The following is a 27,231-nucleotide window of genomic DNA, read 5'->3' on the forward strand; positions in this document are numbered from 1 at the left end:
AAATAGCCAAGACATGGAAGCAACCTAAATGTCCATTGACAGATGGATCAAGAAGTTGTGGTATATAGATATACAATGGAATACCATTCAGCCATAAAAAGGAATGAAGTAATGTCACTGGCAGCATCATGGATGGACCTAAAGATAGTCATTCTAAGTGAAGTCAGTCAGTCAGAGAAAGACAAATACCATACAATATCACTTATATGTGGAATCTAAAAAAAATGACACAATCGAACTTACAAAACAGAAAGAGACTCACAGACATAGAAAAGAAATTTATGGTTACCAGAGGGAAAGAGGGGAAGGAGGGATACATTGGGAATTTGGTATTGGCAGATGCAAACTACTATAAATAGAATAAACAAGATCTGACTGTACAGCACAGGGGAACATATTCAATGGCTTACAGTAACCTGTCATTAAAAAGAATATGTATCTGTGTATGTATAACTGAATCACCATGCTGTACACCAGAAACTAACACAACATTGTGAATCAACTAGACTTCAATTAGAAAAAAAAAAAAAGGAAAATAATAAATGAAGAAAAGCAAGTGAAAGCATATTTTAAGGAACAGAAGCTTCATACTTTTAATTTTTTTGTGAAATAACTTTTGGTAGCTCAGTAATTTATATACCTATATTGTTTTAAAATAAATAATGTGGCCTTTTAGTGGTAAACTAGGAGTTCTCAGAATCCTATTATGGGACAACTCACACACACTGGGGAGAGGGGGGTGGTGCTTTAATTGAACCCTAAAACGCAGTAATTTTTAAAGTTCAGAAAGGGTTGTGGCATACCTAGGGGATAAATCATGACAATATTTGACTTGGAGATATGCCTCATTTTGTTTTCAGGCAAGCCAAAGGGGACACAATGTGAAATAAAGTCTAAAGGAGAGGAACTAAGTTGCTCTGAAGATTAATGTGTGTTTTTGCCTTTTGGTTCAAACAGAGATGGGCCCTTGGGGGGCCTTCCTTTTCTGGCCTAACTTTCTCCTTGCTTTTCTTTTTTCTTTATTTTTTATTGAATTACAGTCGATTACAACATGTCAGTCTCTGGTGTACAGCGTAACGTCTCAGTCTTGCATATGCATACGTACATTCGTTTTCATATTTTTTTCCATTAAAGGTTATTACAAGATATTGAGCATAGTTCCCTGTGCTATACAAAAGAAACTTTTTAAAATCTATTTTTATATATAGTGGCTAACATTTGTAAATCTCAAACTTCCAAATTTATCCCCTCCCACCCCCTTTCCCTGGTAACCATAAAATTGTTTACTAAGTCTGAGAGTCTGTTTCTGTTTTGTAGATGAGTTTATAACATACTTTTTTTCTTTTTAGAGTCCACATATGAGTGATATTATACAGTATTTTTCTTTCTCTTTCTGGCTTACTTCACTTAGAATGATGATCTCTAGGTCCATCCATGTTACTGCAAATGGCATTATTTTATTCTTTTTTATGGCAAAGTAGTATTACATTGTATAAATATACCACAACTTCTTTAACCAGTCACCTGTCGATGGACATTCAGGTTGCTTCTATGTCTTGGCTATTGTATAGAGTGCTGCTATGAACACTGGGGTGCATGTATCTTTTAGCATTAGAGTTCCCTCCAGATATATACCCAGAATTGGGATTGCTGGATCATATGGTAAATCTATTTTTAAAAGTTTTTTTGAGTAATCTCCATACTGTTTTCCATAATGGCTGCACCAAACTACATTCCCACCAGTGGTGTAGGAGGGTTCCTTTTCTCCACAGCCTCTTCAGCATTTATCGTTTGCAGATTTTTGAATGATGGCCATTCTGGCAGGCGTCAGAATGAGGTGATACCTCATTGTAGTTTTGATTTGTATTTCTCTAATAATTAGTGATATTGAGCATTTTTTCATATGTCTATCTCTTTGCTTTTCTGTGTGTTCTGTCATAAACACACACACACACACACACACACACACACACACACACACACAGAGCTCCGCCCTCACCCCACGCTTGAAATTTCACCCTGTCTGTACCCTTCAAGGTCAAAACCAGTGAGACCAGCCTTTTCTGGAGCCTCGGATGAAAAGTAACTTGTCCCTTGCTCACTGCTGGGACCCACAAGGATGGATCCAGTTAGTCGTGCCTTCGGGTGAGGCCTTTCAGATTCTTAGCATCTAACTTTGAGGTTTTATCACAGTAAAAGTTCCTCTATCAACAGTGATAACACAAAGCAACTCAAGAGAAGAAGAGGACTGAGAATTCTGTCCTCCTATGAATGTGAAGTTGTAACTGCACTCAGAGAAGCAACCTTGCAAATGTAGGTGTTAAGAAAATATTTGCATTCCTCCTGATAAGTTTAGACTGCATTACCTCTGAGCATGGGATGTTTGTGTGGACATCTGATTAAATAGTTACCAACTAGGCTCTTGGAAGACTAAAGAGGAGAGTCTGTACGTCTGCACTGGGGAGACCTTGAACGGGAATAGACTTAAGTATGCCCGCCCTGAGCAGCTCTGCAGGGCTTGGAGTTCCAAGCTCCCCTCACTACCCACTTCTGCTACCTTCTGCAAATCTGGGGTTCCAAGGCCACCAGGTACTCTCCTGTCGAGGGTCTGTGACATTATTCTAAAATGAATAACTTAGACTTGAGGAATGCACTGCTGAGAAAATGTTGGAGGGAGTGCCGGGGGTAATTCTAAGGCAAGAACAACTTCTTAGAGTCAAGGTTGCCATTTCCCCAAAAATGAAGAGGGAGTCATCAAAGGGAAACAAGATTAGAACCACTATCTCTCACAAGGGGAACCACCACCCTTAAAAGGTTAACTTCTTAGTGCTGTTTCTTGGAGCATAGGAAAAGTCACAGAATTTCTTAAATCTGTTTTATCCAGACTTTCAAAACACTCCCATAGTTACACAAATAACTCTAAACTTATTTTAATTTCCACTGAATTATATTTACTTTCTATGTATCATTCATACATTTTTACAGATATGCTGTCTCTTTTTTAAATTGATTTGGCTAGCTAGTAGTTTATTTTATTTTGTTTTCTATTGGCATTTTGACCTCTCTCCACGTGCACAAGAACCCGTTCCTGAATTTATTTTATCAGTTCTATCCTAAATTCTGATTGATTCTATTGCTCTCTCCTTTTGTCTTCCTTTTGTTCTCATTTCCTTTCCTTGGTTTTCCTGATCATTTTTTAGAAATTTATTTGAAAATAAATGGATAGCTGATTTGTTTTTAATTTTCCTTATTTAAGTCATGAAAACGTCTAAGACTATAAATATATAAATATTTAAGACTATGCCGAGGCCGTAACTTATAGATGTTGTTCTTAGTATTCTCATTAGCATTGTTTTCAGGGCGTTCTTAATTGCAGATTTGGTCTCCTCTATATTTTCAGGAGTAAACCAGGAGAAATTTTTTCCAAGAGGTTAAAGTGTTTATTTCTCCCAACTTTTGCTATGTATTTCTAATCTTACTGTACTATGGTCAGAAAGTCCTGCTGTAAGAGATCAAAACACTTTTTAATGTTTGCTTTTTTTAAAATGAAGTTTGCTTTATGATCAACATGTCATTTTTTGATGCTTCATGGGTATTTGAAAATAAGGTACATTCCTGAGTTTTCTCTGTCTCTCTTTTGCATGAGTGTGTGTGTGTTTCTGTCTCCTTCTCTCCATACAGACAGACAGGTAGGACGACCTCATCAATTGTACTGTTCTCAGAATACAGCATTAAGAACTCAGGCTCTGATGTCAAACAAACCCGTGTGACCTTGAGCTCACACTGTTAACCTCTCCAAACGCCAGTTAAAGTAGGTGTGGTACCCCCACTGAGTGCACAGCCCTAAAAGGGATTTTTAAACTTCATATACATTTCTTTCTGATTTTTATCAGAAAATAGTTGGTCCAGAGAAACCCCTATTAGCATCGCCTGTCCTCTCTTACGCTCTAGTGCCTTAAACCCCCAGAACCCTCTCACACTTCTGTGCCGATAACGTTCTCCCCTTCTGCCATCTTGGGCTCCCCAACCCCTCTGTCCTCCACTCCTTCCCATCTCCATGTGTCAAGCTTCAGACACAGGACCTTGGGCTACTGTCTCTCATTCTGAGGGAATGTCATTTGTCCTCAGTTCCAGTGCTTGAGAATCCACCCGCTGCCCTCTTTTCCCTGCCTACTCCTTGCTCATTTTCTCCTCAGAGAATGGAGGAAGTAGTAGGCAACAGAGAAGGTTGTGACATAATCCTGACACGCAATAATTGTCATCTTATCACAGCTACTTAAAAGTCCCATTACGCGCCTCACTTGTGAAGCCTTAGACTTCACGGGAGCCATGTTAAGTCACCCATTCAGACACCGAATGGATCATTCAGACAAGATTAATCATACAACGCTACAAAGCTACTCAGTTAATATGTCCCAGTCCGGTTCCCTCTGCACCCTCTTCTCCTGAACTTCTTGGGAATTCCCTGACTAGAGCATTTGTAACAGTTTCTTTTTAATGCACACAGATAAGTTCCTTTTAGTTTTTCCCCAAATTTCCTAGTTCAATTGACTAGGACGTAGTTTCATAAGGCTCTGCCTGCTATAGCTTTATCCCCCAGCCACCCAACCACCATCTTTTCATGTCCCCCTACCCCCAACCCCATTGCTTCAGAAAGAAGCAAATTCAGAGCTGGCCTCATTCCAGAATTCTGAAAAAGATACCAGTACTTTAGAAGAGCAGAAACTCTTTACACCACCGAGATTGGAAAGAGGTGACTAAAGGAAAGAGAAAATCCTTACACAGAGAACTCCCTGATACACATGACAGCCTACACTGGGAACATCTCTTCTACATCAAAAAGGCACTTTTTTCCCCTCATAGAATTGCAAGGCTTGAATCTGACCCAGAGACCTATCCTTGTCTAATCCTGGAAAGGGATTTTGACTTGAAACTGTCCGAGAGCTCAGACCAATCAAATAGCGAGAGAAAGGGTGTCTGGGTGCCCGCTGGTGGGAGGAGCTCCTGAGCGCAGCCCTGGAGGCCTCAAGGGTTCAGGGGCCCCTCCGATCATGCCAGAGAGCAAGAGAGAGGAACTGGGGTGAGCAAGTACTGTGGCTTTGTCTGTTTCCTGTTTCAGCAAGGCTGCTGTGCAAAAAGAAAGACAGGACCGAGAAGGGAAATGCAAAGGGGGCCCAGTGCCACGGACTGAGAGCTGGCCCCTTCCGAGACCAGAGCGGAGATCTGCCCAGGCGGTGGGATACTTTCTTGAGCTGCTTGGGTTGGAGTCTGGGACCCCAGGTAACTGAGGAGGAGGAGGCTGCTGTGTCCAGGTTGGGGCCCTCCAACCCTGGGGTGGGGCAGAAGACGCGCTGTCGGGCCAGCTTCCCTGGGCTGAAGGGGGACACACTGGAGCAGATGGTGTCCTTTAAAAGTGTTGGGGGTTGGGTAACCGGGCAAGTGTCCCATGTTGGTCTCCAGAGGCACGGCTCCCATCCCTCTCTGCTCCATCCAATAGATTAGATTCACAGTAAGTTGAGCGACTAAGGCTGCAGTCTCCCCAGTGATGGGGTGTACATTTCACAGCTCCCTTAACAGCAGGGACCCCAGAGCACAAAGCCCCTTTCCAGCAGCTTGGGTGCAGGCCCTTCTCTCCTCCACTCATGCAGAGAGCTCTGGATGAGGAAGGACAGACCATTCATTCATGCAGGAGGTCACTCATCGCACACACAGTGGAAGTAGGAGCAGAGACCTGGAAAGGCAGCGACCAAGCGCCATCAGTGTGAGCGCCCTGATCTCTCCCTATGGCAGCGAGGATAGCCTCACCCGGCCAGTGCTGCTTCCTCCCAGAGCTCCAGCCGGGCCCCATCGTGCTGCCAAGGGCTGCCTGGGCAGTGGCCCAGTGACCTTTCTTTGAACCACACAGGGACCAGTTCCTTTTCCTTCTAGAGCCCATCTCTGCCAGTCAGCCATCTCGCATGGCTTCTTGTGTTTAAGCAAATCAGAATAGTCAAGACTTCCTGGAAGGCTGGGTATGATGGTACCCACGCCAAATCCTACTGGGGTAGGTGCTCTCTCCTGGGAGTCTGGGCATGCTCCCTTCTCCGTAACGAGTCCCAGCGTCTGCCTGCCAGGAAGCAGGGCAGGGCAGCCATGTGTTTCAGTGGACTGGTGTAGCCAGAACTCACACACTTATCTCTGCCCCACAGCCCTCGCCTCTTCACAGCAGGAGGCAGGAGGATTCTCCCCAGTCGAAGGATCTGCCTCCTCTACAAAGCCTGCAGATTACCTGGAACCAGATAGGGAGGGGACCTAGCGCCCCGTATTTTAAAGGCGGGATACAAGCAGGCGAGACAACAATTCTTCATCACCCTCGTCTTCGCCTTTCTGCCAGGCCTAACTGAGGTGGTGCTTGTATCCAGACCTCAGAGTCGTCCTTTCTACCTGTAGCCCACACCCAGAAGTCAGAGGGCCCCGAGCAGCAGTAACTATGATTTCAGCCCAGGGCCAGCATCCCCTCCATGCGGTAAACAGTACCTTGTCAACGAGAAAGGGGGCGGGGGATTGGAGGATGAGGCATTCGTGGTCTCACGGTCTTGGAGTGCTAGGTTAGCTCGGGGCCTTTGTCATCAGACATCAGTAGGACGGGGTAATAATAATCACAGTATTATACAAAGCTAACATTTATTGTGTGCTATGTCCCAAAGGCTTGACATGGGTTTTCCCTCTACTCCTCATAAACTTATGAAGTAGGTTCCCACTATATAAGTGAGGAGACAGAGACGTAGAGACATTTAACAGCTTGTTCAAAAGCACATGGGCAGTATGTGACAGAGCCAGGACATGAGTCCACACAGCCTGAGTGCAGGTCAGGGCTCCCTGCCTCCCCCACCGACTGCAGAGCTGCCAGGGACTAGGACTTCGGGTGCCACAAGTGTAGCTTCTGAACGTGGGGTCTACCTGCACATCCAGTCTTTCATAACTTCATATGAATGGGCCTCTCAGATCCTTTCCTAAGTTTTTAAATGAAGAAAGAGCAGGTGGGAAGTCAAGGGACCCTACAGAGTAGGAGTGAGAAGAGCCTAAGGAAAGGGGAGAGGCACCCACGGATGAGACAAGCAGATGAGTGCTGACAACCTCAGTTCTGCTTGGGGTCGGCTCTGCCCGGCCGAGACCAGAGGATGCCCCTCCACTCCTCGAGAGTCAGGCACTGGAGAGGGGAACAGGGCCTGACCTCAGGGTGTGAGATTGCCCCACCCATGACCCCAGGAAGGAGTGGTAGGATCAGAGAGAGAGCAAGAATCCTGCAGAGAATTCCAGACTGAACCAGGACAAGCGGGGAAGTTCCAATGAAGGGGCAGAGAGGCTGCTGCTACCTGTTGAGTCTGTTTGACCTATAAATAAACCCAAGGGGCCAGACCTGGCAAATGCCTGCTGGTTGATGAAGCCGAGATGCCCTTCTCTGACCTACCCAGGAGCTAGGTTCCCAGGGATAGAGAGGTTGTCGGGCAAGGAGAGGTGGCAGCTGTAAGGGGGAGTCTCTCTTCCTTCATCAGTCTCTGGACTGACTCCAGGGACCAATGAGGAGGGACCAGATTTTCCAGTGCTCAGAATCCAGCTCAGCCAAGCCCAGCCCTAACCCAGCCCAGCTGCCAGAGGGTTCTAAGAGAATAAACAAATTTGCAGAAGGTAGGTGAGGGAGAGCAGGAGAGAGAGAGGGGGGCACAGAGAAGGAAGAAGAGATGAGGGCTGGGGGATGTGGGAGGAGCAGGTGAGGCCATGCAAAGGGGTAGGGTAGCAAGTGTGGCCTCTACGCCACACCTGGTTCCCTGGGGACTTCTGGTTACTGCTTTTGTTTGTTTGCTTTTGTTTCATTTTTGTTGGTAGTAGCCTTATTTAGGCATCATCCATGTGGTTGCTGGCTTCCATGGCACAATCTGGGTCTGGGCTAAGGAAGTAGACTTGGCACCATACTTAGCCCTAACAGGGAGGTGATTCTACAAAAATGGAGCCCTCTGCTTGGAGAGACATTGAGCTGAGAGCTCTGAAATGGGTTTTGGTCAGTGATGGGCAAGTGGTAGGTGCTCAGCAATACTGATTTGAGTTGATCTGCACCTGAGAGCCAGAGCCTGGTCCTGGGCCAGGAGTGGAGTGCCAGTGGATCAGTGCAGCACTTCACAACTGGAGGAATTAGTACGGGGTCTCCCTCCTCAACCGCGCCCAGGACCAGGCTCACAAGCTAGTGGCTAATGGCTCAGCAGAGGGCAGTGGGCACCAGGTACAGGACTGGCCACCACTTGTGGGGTCTGGCTACCCACCCAGGCCTTGAGAAAAGCCATTCACCTATTTTAGTAACAACTAGGCCGAATGAGCAGTGAAGATGCTGACTTTCCTTTTAGATTGGGAAACAGGGAGCCAATGTAACTGGTTCTTTAAAGTCCCTGGAAAAGGAACTCATCTCCATCCGCCATCCAAAAGGCTATGTGATTTTAGTGATTTTTATCAGTTATTTCTCATGTTCCCCTGACTTAGACTCAGGGTAAGATGTTTGTTCAAGGAAGAAGTGGGAGCTGGAGGGATCCTGCCACTTTGCAAAAGGGGAGACATTGGCCAGAGAATAGCAGAAATTAGTCTAAAGACTGGACCCAGGAGTCCTGAGTCCCAATGTGACATGATTCCCTCCTCAGTTTTCAACTACATGTATGGGACGCGGTGCTATCTCTGCCCCCTCGTCCAGGGAGATAGTCATTATTCTGCCCATCTCCTGACCCCTCCCCTCCGCCTCCCTCTTGGCACTTGGCAGACCCAGGCAGCTATTCCAGGAGCTGGAAGCCTAGCACAACAGGTGCCCAGGAGGTCATCATGACCAGCCCAGACCTCAGGCCTGCCCCTGGCTTGGCCCGGTGGGCTGAGAGCTACGAGGCCAAATGTGAGCGCCGGCAGGAGACCCGTGAGAGCCGCCGCTGCCGCCCCAACGTGACCACTTGCCGCCAGGTGGGGAAGGCGCAGAGGACCCAGCGGAGGGAACAGCTCAAGAGAGCTCGACAACAGCAGTTTTCCAGACGGAGGAACCTGGAAGTGGAGGAGAAAGGCAAGGCACAGAGCCCTGGGGCCAGGGAGCAAGGTCCCTCCAGAAGTGGGGGCCAGGCAACTGACCTCAAGGAGTCCTTGTCTTGGGCCAACAGGATCTCTTCCCCCAGACAGCAGGTGGGCCATGTCGAGGGACACACTGGTCTGGAGGGGATGGGGTAGTGGGTACAGGTGGGTGGGGTCAAGGTCACTAAAAAGTGATTTAAATGAAGTCCCTTCTTCCTCTGCCATAAAATAAATACGACCTTAGCCATTTATTCATTCAGATATTTTTGTTGCTGTGTTTTGAGGGATTTTTTCTTTAGCTATATTTTGGTTTTGCACTTGCCTTTTGGGACAGAAAAAATAATTTGAAAACAACTCCATAACAAACTCTTAATATTAGTTCAAATTTAGCCTATCTAAATATGTCTTCTGCAGCATTCATTCATCCATCACTCAAAAAACATTCACTGGGAGGGAGAGTATAGCTCATTGGTAGAGTCCATGCCTAGCATGCAGGGGGTCCTGGGTTCAATTCCCAGTGCCTCCATTAAAAAATGTAAGTGAATAAATCTAATTACCTATTCCCCTCTCCCCCCGCCCCCCAAAAAACAAACCCATTCACTGAATGCTTGTTATGGGCCAGGTATCTTCTTGATGCCCCTCCTTGAAACACCCACACACACACACACACACACACACACAGGCACACACACACATTTCTCTTCTCTGTTCTCTGTAGGGCTGCCACACCATCCACCTGCCCTCTTTCTCTTGGGCCACTCCAATTCGACTAGCTTCACTCACCTAAGGCCTCATCTGATCCAGGAAGCCATAGCTTTCCTAGCTTCTCCAGGCCACCTCTGCTCTCTGTGGTCCTTACGAGGTTATAAATCCTCTAATATTGTGTAGCTCTCAGAGGGCCCATTAGTTTGGCCTGGGAAGGAGCAGTGTTGGCAAAAATCAGGGTATGTTGAAATGACCCCAGCCAGCAAACCATCTGTGTGTCCTCCCACCCATGCTGTGGGCATGGTGACAGCAGGGATGGGGCCTCTGGACTCCCCGGAAGTGCCTGAGATTGTGCCGCACCCAGAGCAGGTGCTCTGGCAGGCCTTCCGAACCGGTGCCTCGGTTAGCCACAATAGGAGGCGCTGTCCACAAAAATGATCCCGGAGGCCAGTTGTAAAATAAAACCAACTGTGTACTTTCTAAGGCAAGAAGGTTTCTGAATGCTTTTGTTGAAAAATAATAATAATAACAGTGTTAAGGAGAAAAAGAACAGAAAACACAAGTACCTACAGAACTCCTCACGGTCCTATCAGTTATGTAAGGTTGATTGAGATGAGTTAGTCTGTGTGATTAGATGCCACAGGCATTTCTTAACTTTTCAGTGTTACATTACAAACATAGAACTGTTTAGTTTGTAAGAAGAAAATATAAAAATCGCAGACAAAATTGCAGCAAGTACCACTGCACCCTCCCTGCAGCTGCCTGCTCCACCTTCTCTTCACACAAAACCTCAGCAAGGTTCCAGCTACTCCTAAGAGGAAGGAAGCTGTCTGTAGAACACGGAAGGGACCTTGGGGATCACCTCCTCCAAAGTCCTCATTACACACACGGGAGACTGAGGCCAAGAAAAGGCAGGACCTGATCCCAGATCCCCTCACTCCCACCTCAGACCAGTTCTCTTCCCACGTCACCATGCTGGCTGTGTAAGAGGCTAGGACCAAACAAGGCAGATCAGTGGTTCTAGAGAGAGGAATTGGAGACAAGCCCAGGTCCCCAGTTGCTTGGCCAGAGGAGCACATTCCCACCGGCCAGGACAAGGGAGGGCAGGAGCAGGGATAACTTTATAGCCTGGAAGGCTTGAGTGGGTTATTTTGGTTTTCTGGACCTGAAACTTGATCGCTGGTTCATCTTTCTGCAGTCAGCTAGAGAATCCTGCTCTAAGAGTCTCTATCTAGGCTTTTAGCATCCCCGACTTGCCTTCCAGGTGTCAGGGACCAGCTCCCAGGTCTTTCCAGCCCAGCACCATCCTCCCTCAGGCACCTGGAGGGATCTAGCTGACCACCCCCCTCTCCAGGCTGGGAGCCTTCCACCACAGGACTCTCCCAACAAGAAGCCACCCAGACACCACCGCGGTAAGAACAGAGTCTCCCTCACTCACTGGGGCCTGCAGAGAACCTGCCAGGGCAGTCCCGGCTCACTGGGAAGTCCCACCACTTCACTCGCTGCCTCTCCCACAGGTTCTGAATCACTTTATCCCCTATCTCCCAGGCACTCAGACAAAGGGAGAAGAAACACAGCCAACGATTAAGAACGATGCCAGTCAGCAAACCAAGTGAGTGCCTTTCATGTTCCTGACCCCAACTCCCTCTCATCCCACCCACTCCTCTCTCCTAAGCTTTTACTTGAATACTCTCACCCAGAATGTGGAGGGGAACACAGTGAGCTTCCATCCCACCCTAATTAAGAAAGAGGAAGACCTTTGCCACCCTCCTGGCTCTTCAGAAGAGATCACAGAAGGAAGCAACCTACTGCCCCCTGACATGCGTGTTTCTTTGATCCACTGTCATTTTTGTTTTTATTTCTTCTCTTCCAGTTTTGGAGTCGCAGTTCTAGATAAGGTAAGGAAACCCTCCCGGTGAGGGTGTTGAATCAGACGGCATCTAAGTTCCTCCAAGCTCTGACATTCTGGAGTTCCTCGGTAAACTCAGCTGGGGTGGAGGGGAGTCCTCCAGCTGGATGAGCACAGATGTGGGGGCCTGGAGGGACTCTGAGCCTAGGAAGAAAGTTTACTCGACACAAGCCAATCCTGGCTCTGGGTCCACATTCCAGGACTTCAGGGGACCTACAGTCTTCCTGAATACCCTTTTTCTTTCTCTCTAGGAAATCATCCAGCTTTCTGAGTACCTCAAAGTAAGTGACGTGATCTCTCCCCTCAGCTTCTCCATCCATTTGCTGCCTTCCCCTCCTGGTTAACCTTATCCTCTTGAATTTTGGCCCCCAGGAGGCCCTACAAAGGGAGCTGGTTCTGAAACAAAAAATGGTGATTCTCCAGGACCTACTGACCACCCTGATTCGGGCTTCTGACAGCTCCTGGAAGGTAAGGGAATGAAATCTTTCTTTGAACAAAGCTCGTGGGTTTTCTATGTGTGCCCATCTTAGTCTTCTTTCTATACCATCCCAGCAAGAGAAGGGCCTCCTCACCACTGAGGAGGCCGGAGCTGGGGCATGGTGTACAGACCTAGAGGTCAGACGTGTTACAGTAAATACATGGGAGAGCTTGGTTAAATCCAGGGTCATCAACCAAGGGCCCTGCTGCTAACACCCAGGGAAGACCCAGAACCAAAAGGGGCAAGAATTTCCATTTTTTAATTTGTTGGAAGAAAAACAGAAAGACCCCAATATGGTTAATATTACTGACTGTGGTAAATGTCAACTATTTTTGAATGGAATTCACACCAACATTAACTCCAAACCGTCATGCACCAACTACTCAGCCCAGACATGGACGTCGAAGCAGGAAAGGGCTTAGAGATCACTTAGTCTAGTTTCCTCACTTTGCCGATGAGGATACTGAGTGTGGGAGAGGTCAGGGGATGTGTCCAAAGTCACACTGCTAGTTAGAGGCCGGACTGGCACTAAAATTCAGACCTCCTGATTTCAGTCCATTCATTCAGCAAATATGCATAGATCATGTTCTCTGTACTGAGCACTGGAAATAATGAGATTAATTAGACAGATATCTGCTTTCGGAGAGCTTGTGGTTTTGTCAAGGAGACAGACGCCTAAACAATACAGAGATGTTGAGAAGCAAAAGAAATGTTTCAGGATATAGTGGAATCCAAGGAGGAACGAATGACTCCAGAGACGGGGAGAACCAGGGAAACATCTGTAGTTATGTAAGTATTTTCCAGGCAAATGTGGAAACAGGAACTATATTCTGGGCAGGGGATACAGCACAGGCAAAGAACCAGAGCATGACATAGTCTAATGCAATGAGTCACCAGGTTTTAATCTCAGGACCCCTTTACACTCTTAAAAAAAAAATTAAAACCCAAATATACTTACCATTTAGAAATGAAAAAGAGAGTCTTAAAAGTAATAAATCCATTACATGTGAACCTAAATTATATATTTTTATGAAAAACAAGTATTTTTTTTAAATAGTGAGAGGAGTAGCATTGTTTTATGTTTCTGCACATCTTTTTCATGTCTGAACAGAAGACACCTAGGTTCTCCTATTTGCATCTATATTCAGTCTGCCATCAATACATTATTTTGGTTGAAAAATATGAGGAAAAGACGGCCTCATACAGACATGTAGTTGGAAAAGGAAGACCTTGCAGACCCTTAGAAAGGGCCCCAGGGATTCCTAGCCTTGAAAGCCCCTAGACTCTCATGTTCAGGGAGCTATACAGACATAAAGCCCGAAGTGCACAGGGAGAACACGCAGCCTCACCGGCCTCCAAGAACGTCTGACCTTACCACGGGGACAGCTGTGCTTAGACAGAGAGGTGGAACTGGAGGGTGTGGAACGAAACAGAAGTTTGCAGTGATGCAAAAAAGACTTCCTAGGCTCAGCCCTCACTCCTCACGCCGGTCACTGTACCTGGATTTAGGTGTCTATGTTCAGGGCACTGGCTGGTTAAGGAAGTCGTTTTCATAGCTGAGTGGGAGCCCGAGACAGACAGCTGCGTGTGCCAGGTGGTTTCCGGTCCTGAACTAAACTGAGATCGGCTCACTCGTTTTTTCGATAGACATCTGGTAAGTTCCAACTATGTGCTGGGCCACACGCTACAGGGACAGAAAGAAACAGGGTCCTTACTCCTGAGGGGCTTCCACATCAGCCAGGGAGAGAGAGACAGGTAGAACTCTGATGCGGTGTGCTCACGCGGTCACAGCACTCTCCACAGGGTGACACAGAAAGGCAAGGGAACAGTTCTTCTGCCCGAGTTGGAACAGGGTCGGCTGCAAAGGGAAGGGCTGACTTTAGCTGGGTCGGGAAGGATGAGCAGGAGTTTACCAGTACAGAAGCAGGAATGAGGAAGGGGAAGAAAAAGCAGAAAGGAAAAGGGTGCTTAAGGTCAAGGAGGCAGAATGATTATAGGCCTAAGTGTAACAAAGCACAGGATGTAACAGGCTGTGACTGAAACAAAGGGGTCGTGTCAGTGTAGCTCCAAAGATAAAAGTCCAAAATGGTCCCAGACAGGTCTCTAGAATTACGGCGCTTGAACGTTTTCTGTGGGATAGGGCATCTCAAACTGAAATACTTAACAGATTCCCTTTCAAGGAAAAAACGTATACAGCATGGATCCACGAGAATGCACGCCACCCTAGTTGGAGAACAACTGCTGCAGGCAATGAGCAGGGTCACCACAGGACCACGCTTTACGCAGGCGTGAAGCCCTGCACTCAGCAGGGTCTGGCCCACCCTCAGAAGGAGCTGGTCCAGGAGCTGTGCAGTCATGCTCGCTCTGGCAGCACAAGGACTGATACAGCTGTGGAGCCAAGCTGAAAGCAACTGATCAGATCTGCACTGTAAAAGGTTCCCTGACAACCACAAGGACCACGGCTCTGAGCAGGAGTGGGAGTAGGGGTGGTGAGAGCTCATGCAACATCTCAGGGAAGACGGTCAGAGCTTGAATTTCCAGAAGGTGGAGGGAATGGGGAGGGCGGTCTCAGCACCCCCCTCCAGCAGGGGAGCAGGGGCTCCTCTGGCTGCGGTTTTCCCCCTCCCTCCCCTCCCAACACCCACCCTTCTTATCTTCCTCCTCCCGACAACCCCAGTTTCCTGTTTTTAAGAAAAACAGTCTCAGATTTTTCATCTAAGAGCTCTTGCTTCTCCCAAAACAAGACAATTCAACCCCCTACCCATCCCGCGGAAGCCTCAACTTCAAGGAAAGGACAGTCCCAAACTGCAGCACAAACAGGGACTCTGACATTCAGTCAAGGGCAGGCCTGTATTTCTTCCATTTGGTCTCCATGATTTGAATCTTCAACTTCTCATGCAGAGAAGCTCACTGCAAACTCTGTTAGGACACCAAGGATCCGCTCCTGTTACCGCCCCCACCTCCAACCCGACCTTGGGCCTTGTGGATGGGACAGGCCCTGGGGGGCACCACACAGGTGCCTGAGCTGGAGCTGAGCTTCACAGCGGAAACGGTTCAGGCAGAGGAGAAAGCGAGCCCTCAGTGCCCGCAAGACAAAACCCAGAGCAGGGCACGCTTGGGTTTGGCTTTAAGTTCTGCAAAGTGGAAATGAGATCTTGAGATGACAGCACGGCGAGGGATTGGCTGCGGGCCCTGAGCGACCTCTGGGAGAGCAGAGAGGTGGACTGAGGGCTGGTGCTTCTGCGGTGAGGTGGTGGTGTTCCTGGAGGACAGAGCAGAGGCAGGGAAAAGCCAAGCAGAAGCTGAAGCTCTCAGACCGGCACCAGGTGTGTATGGCCCCCACCTCACTCCCTTCCACAACCGGGGGTACTGTGCTCTCTGAGCCCTGGGTTCCTGGGATGCCAACGCCAAAATGAGTCCACAATAAGCCTGTAAGAAGTGGTTCTTTCCCCGCACTGTACCATGGAGCTCCATGCGGGGAAAGCTGGGGCTCAGACCAGGAAACTACATGCCCCATTTGCAACAACTTGGCTGCAACTCTCCTGCCTGCCTTGGGGAGTCTGGAAGGCAGAGCTGTGGACCAGAGATGTTTTCAAGCCCCAGACTTGGGGGGCCCTTCCTCCCCACTGAAGGGCCTATCCTGGATTGTCTTCTATTGCAACACGAATGGAGAAGTAATCTGGGGTGCGGCTAAAATTACAAAAACAACTGGAAGAGGCAAAATATCGGATTAAAACCATAATAAAAAGGAAAAGGGAGCTACCCAGGAAGGGTAGGAGACTGGGGAAAATGTGAGACTATTGCCTTGGGCTCATCTGTTTTCTTCCCAAACTATAGCAAGATAAATCCTCAACTTAGGTTCATCCTTACCCGACTTAGGTCCAACCTTAGGGTTTGATTACATTCTGCCTGGTAAGAGTTTAGACAAAGGAAAACACAGAGTCAGAAGATCTGAACCAGGAGCTGGGGTGAAGAGGGAGTTGATTTCAGGACTTGTGGATTAACAATGAACAGGCCACTCAGGGGAGTAACTTTTCCCAGTTACTCCAAAGCCCAGAACAGTAGAAGTCTTTGTCCATCTCTTTTATCTGTCCCAAAGCCCTGTGGTTATTACGGATGCCAAATCCCTGACTCTCGGCTCTCACACGAGACATTAAAAACATTAATAGCAGGAGGCACTTTGAAAAATTATTTTTGGCAAAGCCTTTTGCTTTTGCAAGGCCCAGCTGGGTAATACAGGAAGCAGAGATGGTGGGGGCGCCCCCTGGCTCCCATGGTTAGGCGAATCAGCCAAACAAGATCAAAACAGGAGCTGTGAGAAACCACTTCCTGCCTCCCCCTGGTGCCCTGAAACTCACTGAGGGGGACAGACCTCAAAACAGAGACTCCTCTGCCCCAAGACCGTTACAGACCAGAAACGTTATAAGGGTGGAAACATCCAAGCTGCCTGACTGAGAGGGGCCATGGCATCTCAGACTGGAGGAGAAATGTCATCTCTAGACCTCACAAGTGTCCCACAGGGTCTGGCTGGAAAAGTTAGAGAAAGGATATGAAAACCAGTTACTGCTAAAGAGACCCAAGGCTTTTTCTCTGGGAAAGCAGCTCTTGTCAGTGGCACGCTCCCCTCTCCCCGACCTCCTCATAATAAAACTCAGGGCTGGGAGAACCCACCTCCAACCTGGGAAAAAGGGAGACATCTGCAGGCGGAGGAAAGAACAAAACAGCAAAGGAGTTGTTCGCTACTCAGCAGAATACTGAAAAACAGAAACAGATAAGGTCCTTCCTGCCTGCCTTTCTCCACCCTCACTCTTGAAATTAGCATCCCTCATGGAAAGTCCAAAATGCCACCAGACAAATCCAGCTTTTGAATAAGTAGAATCTGGCTTTCTGGGAAATCCTCTTACCACCTCCACCACCAACCAAACACACACACAAACACATACCCCACCTTAATCTCTCTCCTCTCTTTCCTGCTTTCTTAAAGAATTTCTCATCTTGAGTCTAGTGTGTGCGTGTGTGTGCACGCACGTGTGTGTGGCAGGGAGGGGACTGTGTTAGCTCACTAGGGCTGCTGTGACAAAGTACTGCAGACTGGGTGGCTCCACCAACAGAAATGTATTTTCTCACAGTTCTGGAAGGTAGAAGCGTGAGATCAAGGTACTGACAGGGTTGGTTTCTTCTCTCTCCTTGGCTTGCAAATAGCTAAGTTCTCCCTGTGTCTTCGCGTGGTCTTCCCTCTGCACGCTGATGTCCAAATCTCCTCTTCTTATGAGGACACCAGTCGTACTGGATTAGGGGCCACCCTGCTGGCCTCATTTCAACTTAATCACCTCTTTAAAGACCCTATCTCCACATGCAGTCCCATTCTGAGGTACTGGGGGTTAGGGCATCAACATACGGATTTGGGGGGGGGACAATGTAGCCCACAGCAGGAGGTGAGGGAGGGAATGCACGTTCCCCCTGGGCGGGGAGACCCCTTTGGTCTTACTGGCCTCTGGAGGTAAAGGTCCATGTACAGAAGTGCCTAGACAGACAGGGGGGACAGGGAATGAGGGAAGAAAAGGAGAGCTTGGAAGCTTTCCTTACAATGGACTCCTGCTGTGACACCCTGAGCCATCTGACAGAAAACCTCAAGGTACACAGAGAACTTCGGGGACCAGTCTGATTCTTCCTTCTCCTATTTCAGAGAAACAGGAGAATACCCCTTTTCCCAAACATCCTTTGTCATCTTTCCTCCTCCCTACCTCCTGAAAGAGCTCAGTTCCACAAACACCGTTTGAGCACAGACCATGTTCCAGGCAGTAGGCTGGGAATACAGAACAAAACTCTTTGCAACTTACGTTTTGGCCCAAACTCATTAACTCATCCATTTGCTCCAGGGTCAGCTGAATGAAGACAAGTTGAAGGGCAAACTGAGAACCTTAGAAAACCAGCTGTACACCTGTACCCAGGTAAGCATTCTGGAGGATACTTCTAGCCCAGGAATCCAGAATGAAAGGAGAGAATGCTTGAACCTCAATCCTACTCTCTAGAAACATCACCTACTAGAGATTAATGCACCCATTTCTACTCACCCAGTTCTGGCTTTGCCATTTTCACTTTGGTCTCCAATTCAAAACACTACCTCCATTCTCCTCTCCTTCTCTCCTTTGCACCCTGGGGAAGGAAGCCCAGCACCAAGCACTCTGCCAGCTCCAGGGAACCTTGAAAATACCTGGAAAAGTAGGGAGAGGCCCTTGGTAAAGATTCGCCCCACCTGAATGGAACTTCACTTGTCCCAGTTTTCGAACAGATGAGTTAGATGTTATAATGAAGCCGTGCAAAATGGTTTTCATTCCATGCAACTTTTATCTAGTGGCAATCCCTGAGAAAAAGTAAAAGACCGTGACTCTTGGCTTTCTGGGTTATTGTTATCCAGCTTCGGCAATCTTTTCATTGGCCTGATTCTGGATTATAAGAGATAGAAAGAAATCAGCTCTTATACTTGAGAAGTGATGGATATCTGACAGGGGGGAGATGGCAAATAAGAGAATGAGGTAGACCAGCCATACTGCTCCCACTCAATGTTAGGGAGATAAGGTGGCCACACAGAATCTTGCAGGGGAACACAATTTATAGTCTACGGGTTTGCTGATTCACAACTTTCATTTTTTCAGTATGACCTACTTTGTCAGGCTCTCATGAACTAAATAATGCCAAGCTCATAAGAGACACATATAATCCAGAATGCCAGCTACTCATCTTCAATGGGGGATAAAGCTAGCCAGCGACCAGCACGGTTAAGTCCAGTAACTTGGACTTACCCATGCATGACCTCAGCCCGTAACTTCCTGTACCTCATTTCTAATGACAAGTCCAAGGACATAAGACCCACTCAACATTTAAATCCAAATTTTCAGATGCTTCCAAAGCTAAATCGAAATGATTTCATACTTGCTCCTAAATTTGCATCATCTAGACTATCTCTTACCCACTTGGGTAATCCAGAAGTGACAGTAAAAACTTCGTGCCTTCCCCAAAATCACAGGGCATAAAAATGAAAAGCACGGGGAGGGCAAGACCCTCAGTGACTTTGCAAAGCTGCTCTTGTGTCATTTTCTTGATCCTGAAGCCAGGAGAAATCCTAAAAAATGCAAATGTATTAATCTTTTTTAAATTAATTGAGCTTACTGAGGATTGTTCAGATCCCTGAGGCTACAAAGATCATTTTATTTTTTAAAAAATGCTCTCTGCCTCCAAGGAATCTGCAATCCCTTAAGGGGAAAAAAAAATGAGTCAATAGATTAGAAAGATAGAGGTGTACAGGGGATACTATGCAAACACCAAGAAAAACTACCTCAGCCATAAAGATCTGGGGAACAGGCGTGGTTAGTCAAGTTGCTCAGAATTTATATGATTCTTGGGCTGAATCTTGAGCATGAGTACAAGTTAACCAGGTGAAAAGGGTGGGCCAGGATGCTCTAGGCAGAAGCAGCTATATGGGTAAAGGCAGAGGCTGGAAAGCACCGTGTTAGGGGATCTGCAAGCAGTTCAGCCTGGGTGGAGGCAGCATGGAATGAAAGTCGGGGCTTGTAAGTAGGAGCCACACCAAGGAGTCTGGACCTGATCCTCTGGACACTGAGAACCACTGAGCGGCTTATACAGGTTGTGACATGATCAGACTTGAATTTTAAGGAAGAACCCTCTAGCTGCAGGACTGAAAATGGTTTGAAGGGAGGCAAGACTTCCATACAATAGTGTTTTTACAGCCTGGACTAAGGAGGTTTTAGTAGGGATAAGGGATACAGGCTGACTTGGCAAAGCTCAATGACCAACTGATTCCTTGGAGAAAGTGAAAGAGAAACCAAAGATGATTTCCTGGTTTAGGGTTTGGGAGACTGGGTGGGTGGTGATGCTGGTCACTGAGTGGGTGAGGGGGCAGACACAACGTAGCCCATTGCTTCCTTCCTTCCTTCCCCAGGCAGGTTTAGAAAGACAATTTCCCTTTGGAAATGTTGAACTTCAAGTGCCTGTGGAAGGCCAAGAGGACAATGCCCAGCATGCCCAGGGCAGTTTATTACCCTCACTTGTCTCTCACATCACCTGAGGGGTCTCCCTACCCACCTCCAGCCTAGAAGAAGGTCCACCAGATTACTGGCATCTCTGCCCTGTGGGCAAGGACCAACATCTTTTCATTTCTATATCCCTGCTCAGGGTTTGGCACACACAAGCTCAGTGTGTATTTGTTGAATTGCATCAAATTTACAGAAATACTCCCCTGGGGGAATGAAAAAGGTGCTATTAGAGATGGAAGACCAGAAAAACAGCTATGAGCAGAAGGCCAAGGAGTCACTGCAGAAGGTGCTGGAGGAGAAAATGAGCGCCGAACAGCAACTGCAGAGCACGCAGGTGTGGGGATGCTGCACAATCCCTGGGGCTGGGAACCCTGGGGGCGGTCTGGGTGGCAAGGGAACCAGCTACACAGCTTCCTGGAACTCCCCAAGGCACCACCCTGTCCTCTGATCTCCCTCAGCGGTCCCTGGCTCTGGCCGAGCAGAAGTGTGAAGAGTGGAGGAGCCAGTACGAGGCTCTGAAGGAGGATTGGCAGACCCTGGGAAGCCAGCACAGAGAGCTGGAGAGCCAGCTCCATGTGCTTCAGTCTAAACTGCAGGTACCAGGCTCTGGGGGGAGGAAAGTCGAGAGGGAAGGCGGGTTTAGGGGAGGGAGGGGGTGACAACAGTACTGGAAGAAGCTGCTGCTGGGTTGGGGGCCCTAGATCTAATTTTGACTTTAGCAAGGATGTCTGCACTGCTCACACAAATAACCTAAGTGTTCATTAGTAACAGCATCCAAATGCAAAAGGTTGGCCTGGAATATTCATCAGCCTTCTGTCACATTCCAACCCACTCTCTGCATCCCATCCCAGCAAAGCATCCAGTTCAGAAATGCCCACTATTAGCACAGAAAAAATGTTACCGATTTACTTACAGGTTGAGTATCAACTAACACATCCTGCCAATGCGTTTTTTAAGCCATTATAGTAGACCCTTGGCTTTCTCAAGAGTGCCATCATTTCTGACCTGTGTTACCTTAGAGGAGGTAGCTACCCTTCTAAGCCTGTTTCCTCATCTCAAAAAAATGAGGATTACAACAGTACCTATGTCATACAATTGTTATGAGAGTTCAGTGAGGTAATCCATGCAAAGCATGTACGTAGCACAATGTCTCACATATATAAGCCCTCAGTAAATATTAGCTATTGTTTTTCATAGATTTTACGTACAGCGTTTAGAATTTTGAGGACCCATCTCAAAAGTTGCTCTTTATAATTTTACTGCAGCAGGGGTCTGAGGAGCCCATTTGGTAAGAGACAGAGGGTGAGTCTTATCATCAAAGGTGGGAACCGTGCTGCCCACTGCATTGCAACATCTCACCCATCACTGTTCTCTTCCCCGAATCACCTACAAGGCAACTCTCACAAAGGCCTTTTTCTTTTCAACTTAATTTTTTGTGAAAAATGACTCTATCCAAAAAAAAAAAAAAAAGAAGAAGAAAGAAATCAATAGCTGCTGAATTAGAAGTAAAGACAAAGTGAAGGCACCTAGAAAAGTGATGGTTTGGTATTCCTTAATTTGGGCATTTACCCAAATGAATCCCTTGTGAATATCAAGAATCTAATGCACTATTTGTTATTAGTGTGAGGAATAAAGCGAAGTGAAGTTTTTTTTTTTTAACTTTTATTTTTCCACTTCCCTAAGACTTCTTCTAACTCTAAAATTCTAGTTTTCTACGACTGTCCTCTTCTTTGGAATCTGCCCCCCTACCTCCGCCCTAGCACTGATCTGCTTGTGTTGGCACCCCCTTCTCCTTCCAGGGGGCAGACAGTAGAGACTTACAGATGAACCAGGCCCTGCAACTTTTGGAGAATGAGCACCAGGAGCTGCAGGCGCAGATTGAACGTCTGCAGGGAGACAGAGACCTGTGCGGCACAGATACCCAGCACCTACAAGGTACCCTTCTCCTTGGGGGCCTCTGGCTGAGGGCGCCCAGAGAGAGGAAGCTGGGTGGAGAGGATTCAGTCTTTGACTTGTTTGTTAGGTTGACTCTGCGATTTCATTTTACCTTGAGGAAAAGGCAGGGCTGTTTTAATCATCCAAGACTGAAAATTAATTTCGCCACATTAGAGGATCTTGGAGCATCAGCTCTTTTCCAGCCCACCCTCCCACCACAGTCACGTGTGTCAAGGCCACGTATCCAATTTGAAAGGGAAAGGTCAGCTGAAACACAAAGCGTGGTAAAGGTTTCCCAGCCACAGCCTGTCAGCTGAGAGAGGACCAAATCACGTGCAGATGCAACCCTTAATTCAACCCACTGTTGATGCAGATGAAAACTGAGGTCGCCAGGTTCTGGTTTAGCTCTTCAGACCTGGGGCAAGCAGGAGAAAAGGCAACTTCCACTTGACCCATGTCAGACGCCATGGGCAAGACAGCAGCTGTGGCTAACCCCCATCCTCAGGTGTGGAGCTCATCAAGTCTTAGGTTCTTCTATTTCACTTTGTGTTATTTCATTTTCAGATCAACTAAAGAGGTCAGAGGAGGAGAGACTGGCCCTGGTGTCCAAAGTACAGCAGTTGCAGGGTAAGTCCCCTTTCCAGATTCAGAAAGTAACACGGGTGGTTTTTTGGTGTTCCTGGGGCTCCTGCCCCATAAAAGGCATCCAGAGGAGGGCTGGGGGCCCAGTCCTTGGCATGTCCTTTACCTGTACATTTTCAGACCCTCTTCTTGTGCAACGAGGTCACTCACATAGCTCTTCACAAGTTCCACATTAGCCTGTTTTTCTGTTTCCACTTTTCTCCTCCATGCCAATGACACCACCTGCATTTCCCCCAGAACTGCAGATTCCAATGAGTGTTGGGTTTTCTAAGATGGTTACTTGATATATTCTAACTTATTATGTACATGAATATGTCACAAAGACCACTGTCACTAGGAATGGTTCAGAAAATAAGCTCTCATGACATATGCCTCAGGCCAATTGAAAACTACCTCAAAACTCCATACGGGGGCCAAAGAGGAAAAGGACCATTTCAGAAGAAAAGCAAGCAATTTCTGAAAAGCTGGAGAATCCGAATCAATTAATAGCTCTGCTGGGTGCCCATCACCTTAACCTCTGACACCCTGACCGAGAAGTTTCCTGCAAACAGCGATGGACATGAAAAGAGCAAGGCAACCACCAGGGAAAGGGAGAAAGAAAGAACCCCAGGGAGAAGCCGGGCTCCTGCACAGTGGGAGTTGGATGGGCAAGAAGTCACTTCAAAATCACAGCTTTATTTTTTCAGTACATATTTATTGAGCCCCTACCAAGCGCCAGGCTCCCTAGACACACCCTGAGGGGACAGTAAGGAACAGACTGGCGCGGTGTCTTCACTGACGAGGCTTTCATTCTTAGTGAGCACTCCAGTGGAGTATGGAGTTTCTATGAACAAATGACTATGTGTCCAGCATTAATAACTGCTACAGAGGAAAAAAAATAAAGCGAGTTAAAGAGAAGACAGTTGCTATTTCACACAGCGTCATCTGGGAAAGCCTTTCTTCTAAGGTAACATTTAAGCAAAGACTTAAAGGTAAAGACATGTAGGAAGACATATAAGGATGGTGTATTTATAACAAATCACCACAAATTGGGTGACTTCAAGAACAGATATTTATTTTTTTCACAGTTCTGGAGACTAGAGGTCCAAAATCCAGGTGCTGGGCAGGCTTGATTCCTTCTGAGGACTTTGGGGGAAGGATCTGTTCTAGACCGCTTTCCTTCGCGTGGAGATGGCTGTCTTCTCTGCCTCTTCTCGTGTCTTCTATTTATGCATGTCTGTGTCCATGTTTCCCCTTCTTATAAGGACGCCAGTCATGTTAGAGGGGGGCCCACTCTAATGTCCTATTTTAACTTGATTACCTCTAAAAAGAACCTATCTCCAAACAGGGTCACATTCTGAAGGCCTGAGGATTAGGACTTCAAAATATGAATTTGGTGGGGACACAAGTCAACCAACTACAGATGAGAACATAATTAATAATTAAGGTTCTAAGCGAAGCTCTGAAATACACTCTTTGCAGTAAACATGCTAGCACAGACAAGTTCCTTGTGTTTTCCAACAGGTCTACTTCAGAGTCAGTCCGTACAGCTTCAAGAACAGGAGAAGCTCTTAACAAAGAAAGGTCAGCAAATTTATTTCCACAAATTCTAAGATACTGCTCTTTCTTTTCCTGCCTAGAGGCAGGGGGGATGGAGCTACATGACCTCTTGGAGGCCCAGCCAGTTCTGGGAGTCTGTTAGGTCAGGGAGCTGGAGGAACTTCTTAAGGACTCATCATTGGTTCTGAGAACATTTTAACTAGTTAGCCTCCTATCCTGAGAAGTATATACACTGTGAAAAGGATTTCTACTCCCTCTGAAAACATGTCTGTGTTGACCATTTCAATAAATTGATTTTGAACTCAGGATTTTATGTCAATTTTTACACTTGGCTTTCCAGACCACACCCAGCTCCCCAAGTATAAACTGTATCACATGCAAGTCTCCTCACTCTCAGCCCTCAGTCTGCTGCCTTAGCTCCCCGGAGAAGAACTCATATGTATCTGGAGGGGGCAAAAGCGCCTCACTTACCCCTGCTCATGGCCTTTTGTTTTCTTATCATAGTCCCTGAGTAAAATAGAAGGCAGAAAGTATTATACCCACGTAGTATGAAAAGTATGATAAGAAAATGTATTTTCTTATCCATAAATGAAGGTCTGTGGTCATACAAATTAAGGACACAGCTACGACAACAATCCAGAATTTCTGACTCCTAGTCCAATGCTCTCTTCACTAAGATTAAGAGTGCCAGGTGGCTGAAAGCTATCTTTAACTACATGAAGATGGATTCTAGGATATGACTGCCATTCTCATCATTTTGAGATGAGGACAGAAGGAAAAAGGAGTTATACTGAAGCATCCAGCAAACCAAGCAGACAAAAGGTGTGAATGCAACCAAAGAAATTAAATTAATAAGTAGTCTCTAAAAGTACCTCTAAAAGTACCTGGCACTAGTCAGGACTAGGGGTACAAAGAAAAGTAAGATGCCAACCTTGCCCTCAAGGGGCTCAAATTCCAGCTCTCTGTTCAGGCTGAGCCAGGTCCCAACAGTTCTTTAAAAGTCAGAGAATTGCATTCTTCGCAATCTGGCCAGGGACAGGCCCTTCCTCCCGCCCCTTCCTCTCACCCCCAGGGGTCCTCTCAGGGACGGGGCCCTTTCCTCAGAGGTGTGGGTCTCACTGTCACGGAGAATCTGGCTGCTTTTTTAGATCAGGCTTGGCCCGTGTGGAGTCCAAAGCCCTCCCATAACGAAGTGGAGCCTGAGGGTACAGGGAAGGAGAAAGACTGGGATATCAGAGACCAGCTCCAAAAGAAAACCTTTCAGCTCCTGGCCAAGGAAAAGGAGGTGAGATGGTGACCTCAGATAGTGAGGGGCTTATCCTACAGAGATAGGGGAAGTGTCAGGAGGCAGCCAGCAGCAGGCATTTCATAGCTTAAAGTGAGACTGGATGCCTGCATGTGTTCACTGCCCTCTACAAAACGGCTTTGCTTTCAGGGTAGCTTATCTTTTCCCTTCCTTGTTTATACCAATGCTTATTCAAGGTTTTACTAAATAGTTACCTTTTAGAGTCAACCTAAACTCAAACACTGTTATAAATACATTAACACTTCAAACTCTGTCCTATATTGAGTATCTTAAAGCTTTATACAGTCTTTTAAATAACAAAACCCCTCTTATCTACATACTCACAAACATACATACCTCTGGAAGTATTTACTGCAACTAACTAGCTCCTGGCAAAAAGACTTGCACTAAGATCACTTCCAGGTCATCTGTGTTGTAAGAACTTCATTTTGAGGTGTCCCCATTTACAAAGAACTTGCACATATAACTCTCACACAAAAGCACTTACATGCATAACTTATACTATAATATGCATTATAATCAATCATTTAAATGAACAGATTATGGATAAACTAGGTGAGACAGACAAAAGGCAAAGCTCTGAGAAAGGCTGGGAAGGGAGGAGGCGGGTAAAAATTCCACATGAGTAACAGGGTAACTTGCACAGGGCCCTCTCCTACCTGGGCTCTGTCGCCAACACGGCTGGTAGTGATGACCTTGGTGGTGTTCTCCCCTAGTGCAGAGAACTGCATTCAGAATTAGACAACCTCAGTGACGAGTATCTCTCCTGCCTGCGGAAGCTGCAGCACTGTCGAGAAGAGCTGAACCAGAGCCAGCAGCCGCCTCCCAGAGTAAGAGGGTCTATCCTCCCGTGCAGCCCTACAAGATGCGCGATTCCTCCTTTAGCGAACCTTGCCAGTAAAATTGACCAGCTGTGCCAACATCTGACCAGCCTGCCCCGTGCAGCTTGGTTTATACTACACTGACAGGATAGCAGCTACGGAGAGAAACACTGGCTCACACATCCAAGCCTAATTATCATGGAACTCTTGAGCCTGAAGGGAAAAACTTACTGTTAGCTAAAGCATGAAATGGTGTTCTCGTAGCCTATTTTGAGCATAGTGCAAGGACAGAGAGAGGAGAGCAAACGTACTGAGGAATATAAACAGAGAGTAATACAATTTTGCTCAGTTATTTTCCACTTTTGATCATTCATATCAGTATTTAAGTATCTGGCCCCTGCTGACTGTGGTTCCCTGGGCCAGTAATCCTGGCTTACGGGCCAGTGACCACTGTTTTATCCCAAGGAATGTGACAAAGTAAGAGGGACAGTGATGTAAAAGGCTTTTTCTCCTCCACCAACCCAAGGTTTTTCACTGGGCTAGAACAGGACAAAGGAAGATTATTTTTGCCTGTATCTTTTCTGACCAGCCCATGGCCTCTTTCTCTTTTCTCCCTCTCCCTCCTCACAGAGCCAATGTGGCCGATGGCTTCCAGTGATGATGGTCCTGGTTGCTATAGCACTGGCAGTGTTCCTGGCCAATAAGGACAGCCTGATGCTCTGAATAACCTATGACGGCTGCCTTGGATGGAAATCAGAAGCAAGAGA

The 27,231-nt window shown here is 47.0% G+C and overlaps 2 protein-coding genes across 5 annotated transcripts in view; one reads left to right on the forward strand and one right to left on the reverse strand.

Annotated features, from left to right (window-relative positions):
• LAMB3 (laminin subunit beta 3) overlaps nt 1-27,231 on the reverse strand; it is a 141,357-nt gene that overhangs the window by 111,789 nt on the left and 2,337 nt on the right. For 2 of the 3 annotated variants that reach the window (XM_072948481.1, XM_072948482.1), the window contains exon 2: nt 18,242-18,381. The gene's annotated coding sequence lies outside the window, so the exon portion shown is untranslated. Of the gene's footprint in view, nt 1-18,241; nt 18,382-19,137; nt 19,286-27,231 lie in introns of those variants that run through there. The other variant, XM_072948483.1, reaches the window with a different exon arrangement.
• Nucleotides 5,077-27,231, forward strand: TRAF3IP3 (TRAF3 interacting protein 3). Of its 2 annotated transcripts, XM_006198726.4 has the most exons (16): nt 5,077-5,280; nt 8,783-9,186; nt 11,045-11,192; nt 11,329-11,392; nt 11,654-11,678; nt 11,941-11,970; nt 12,062-12,157; nt 18,047-18,118; nt 20,415-20,555; nt 20,680-20,817; nt 22,021-22,156; nt 22,721-22,783; nt 24,302-24,361; nt 25,486-25,622; nt 26,360-26,473; nt 27,095-27,231. In XM_006198726.4, the coding sequence occupies exons 2-16, from the start codon at nt 8,842-8,844 to the stop codon at nt 27,185-27,187; spliced, it is 1,662 nt and encodes a 553-aa protein (XP_006198788.1). In that variant the 5' UTR covers nt 5,077-5,280; nt 8,783-8,841; the 3' UTR covers nt 27,188-27,231. The 2 variants fall into 2 exon arrangements, with proteins under 2 accessions (XP_006198788.1, XP_015090218.1); XM_015234732.3 differs by lacking the exons at nt 5,077-5,280; nt 8,783-9,186; nt 11,045-11,192; ... (5 more) ...; nt 26,360-26,473; nt 27,095-27,231 and adding an exon at nt 15,330-15,493 and having other exon boundaries at nt 24,302-25,032.

The sequence above is a fragment of the Vicugna pacos genome, chromosome 23 (assembly GCF_048564905.1).
Source record: "Vicugna pacos chromosome 23, VicPac4, whole genome shotgun sequence".
Lineage (NCBI taxonomy): Eukaryota > Metazoa > Chordata > Mammalia > Artiodactyla > Camelidae > Vicugna > Vicugna pacos.

Coding starts and splice junctions, on each gene's coding strand:
- TRAF3IP3 (XM_006198726.4), top strand. CDS start 8,842: ATGACCAGCCCAGACCTCAGGCCTGCCCCTGGCTTGGCCCGGTGGGCT. Junction 9,187..11,044: donor TCTCTTCCCCCAGACAGCAG/GTGGGCCATGTC, acceptor CTTGCCTTCCAG/GTGTCAGGGACCAGCTCCCA. Junction 11,393..11,653: donor GATGCCAGTCAGCAAACCAA/GTGAGTGCCTTT, acceptor CTTCTCTTCCAG/TTTTGGAGTCGCAGTTCTAG.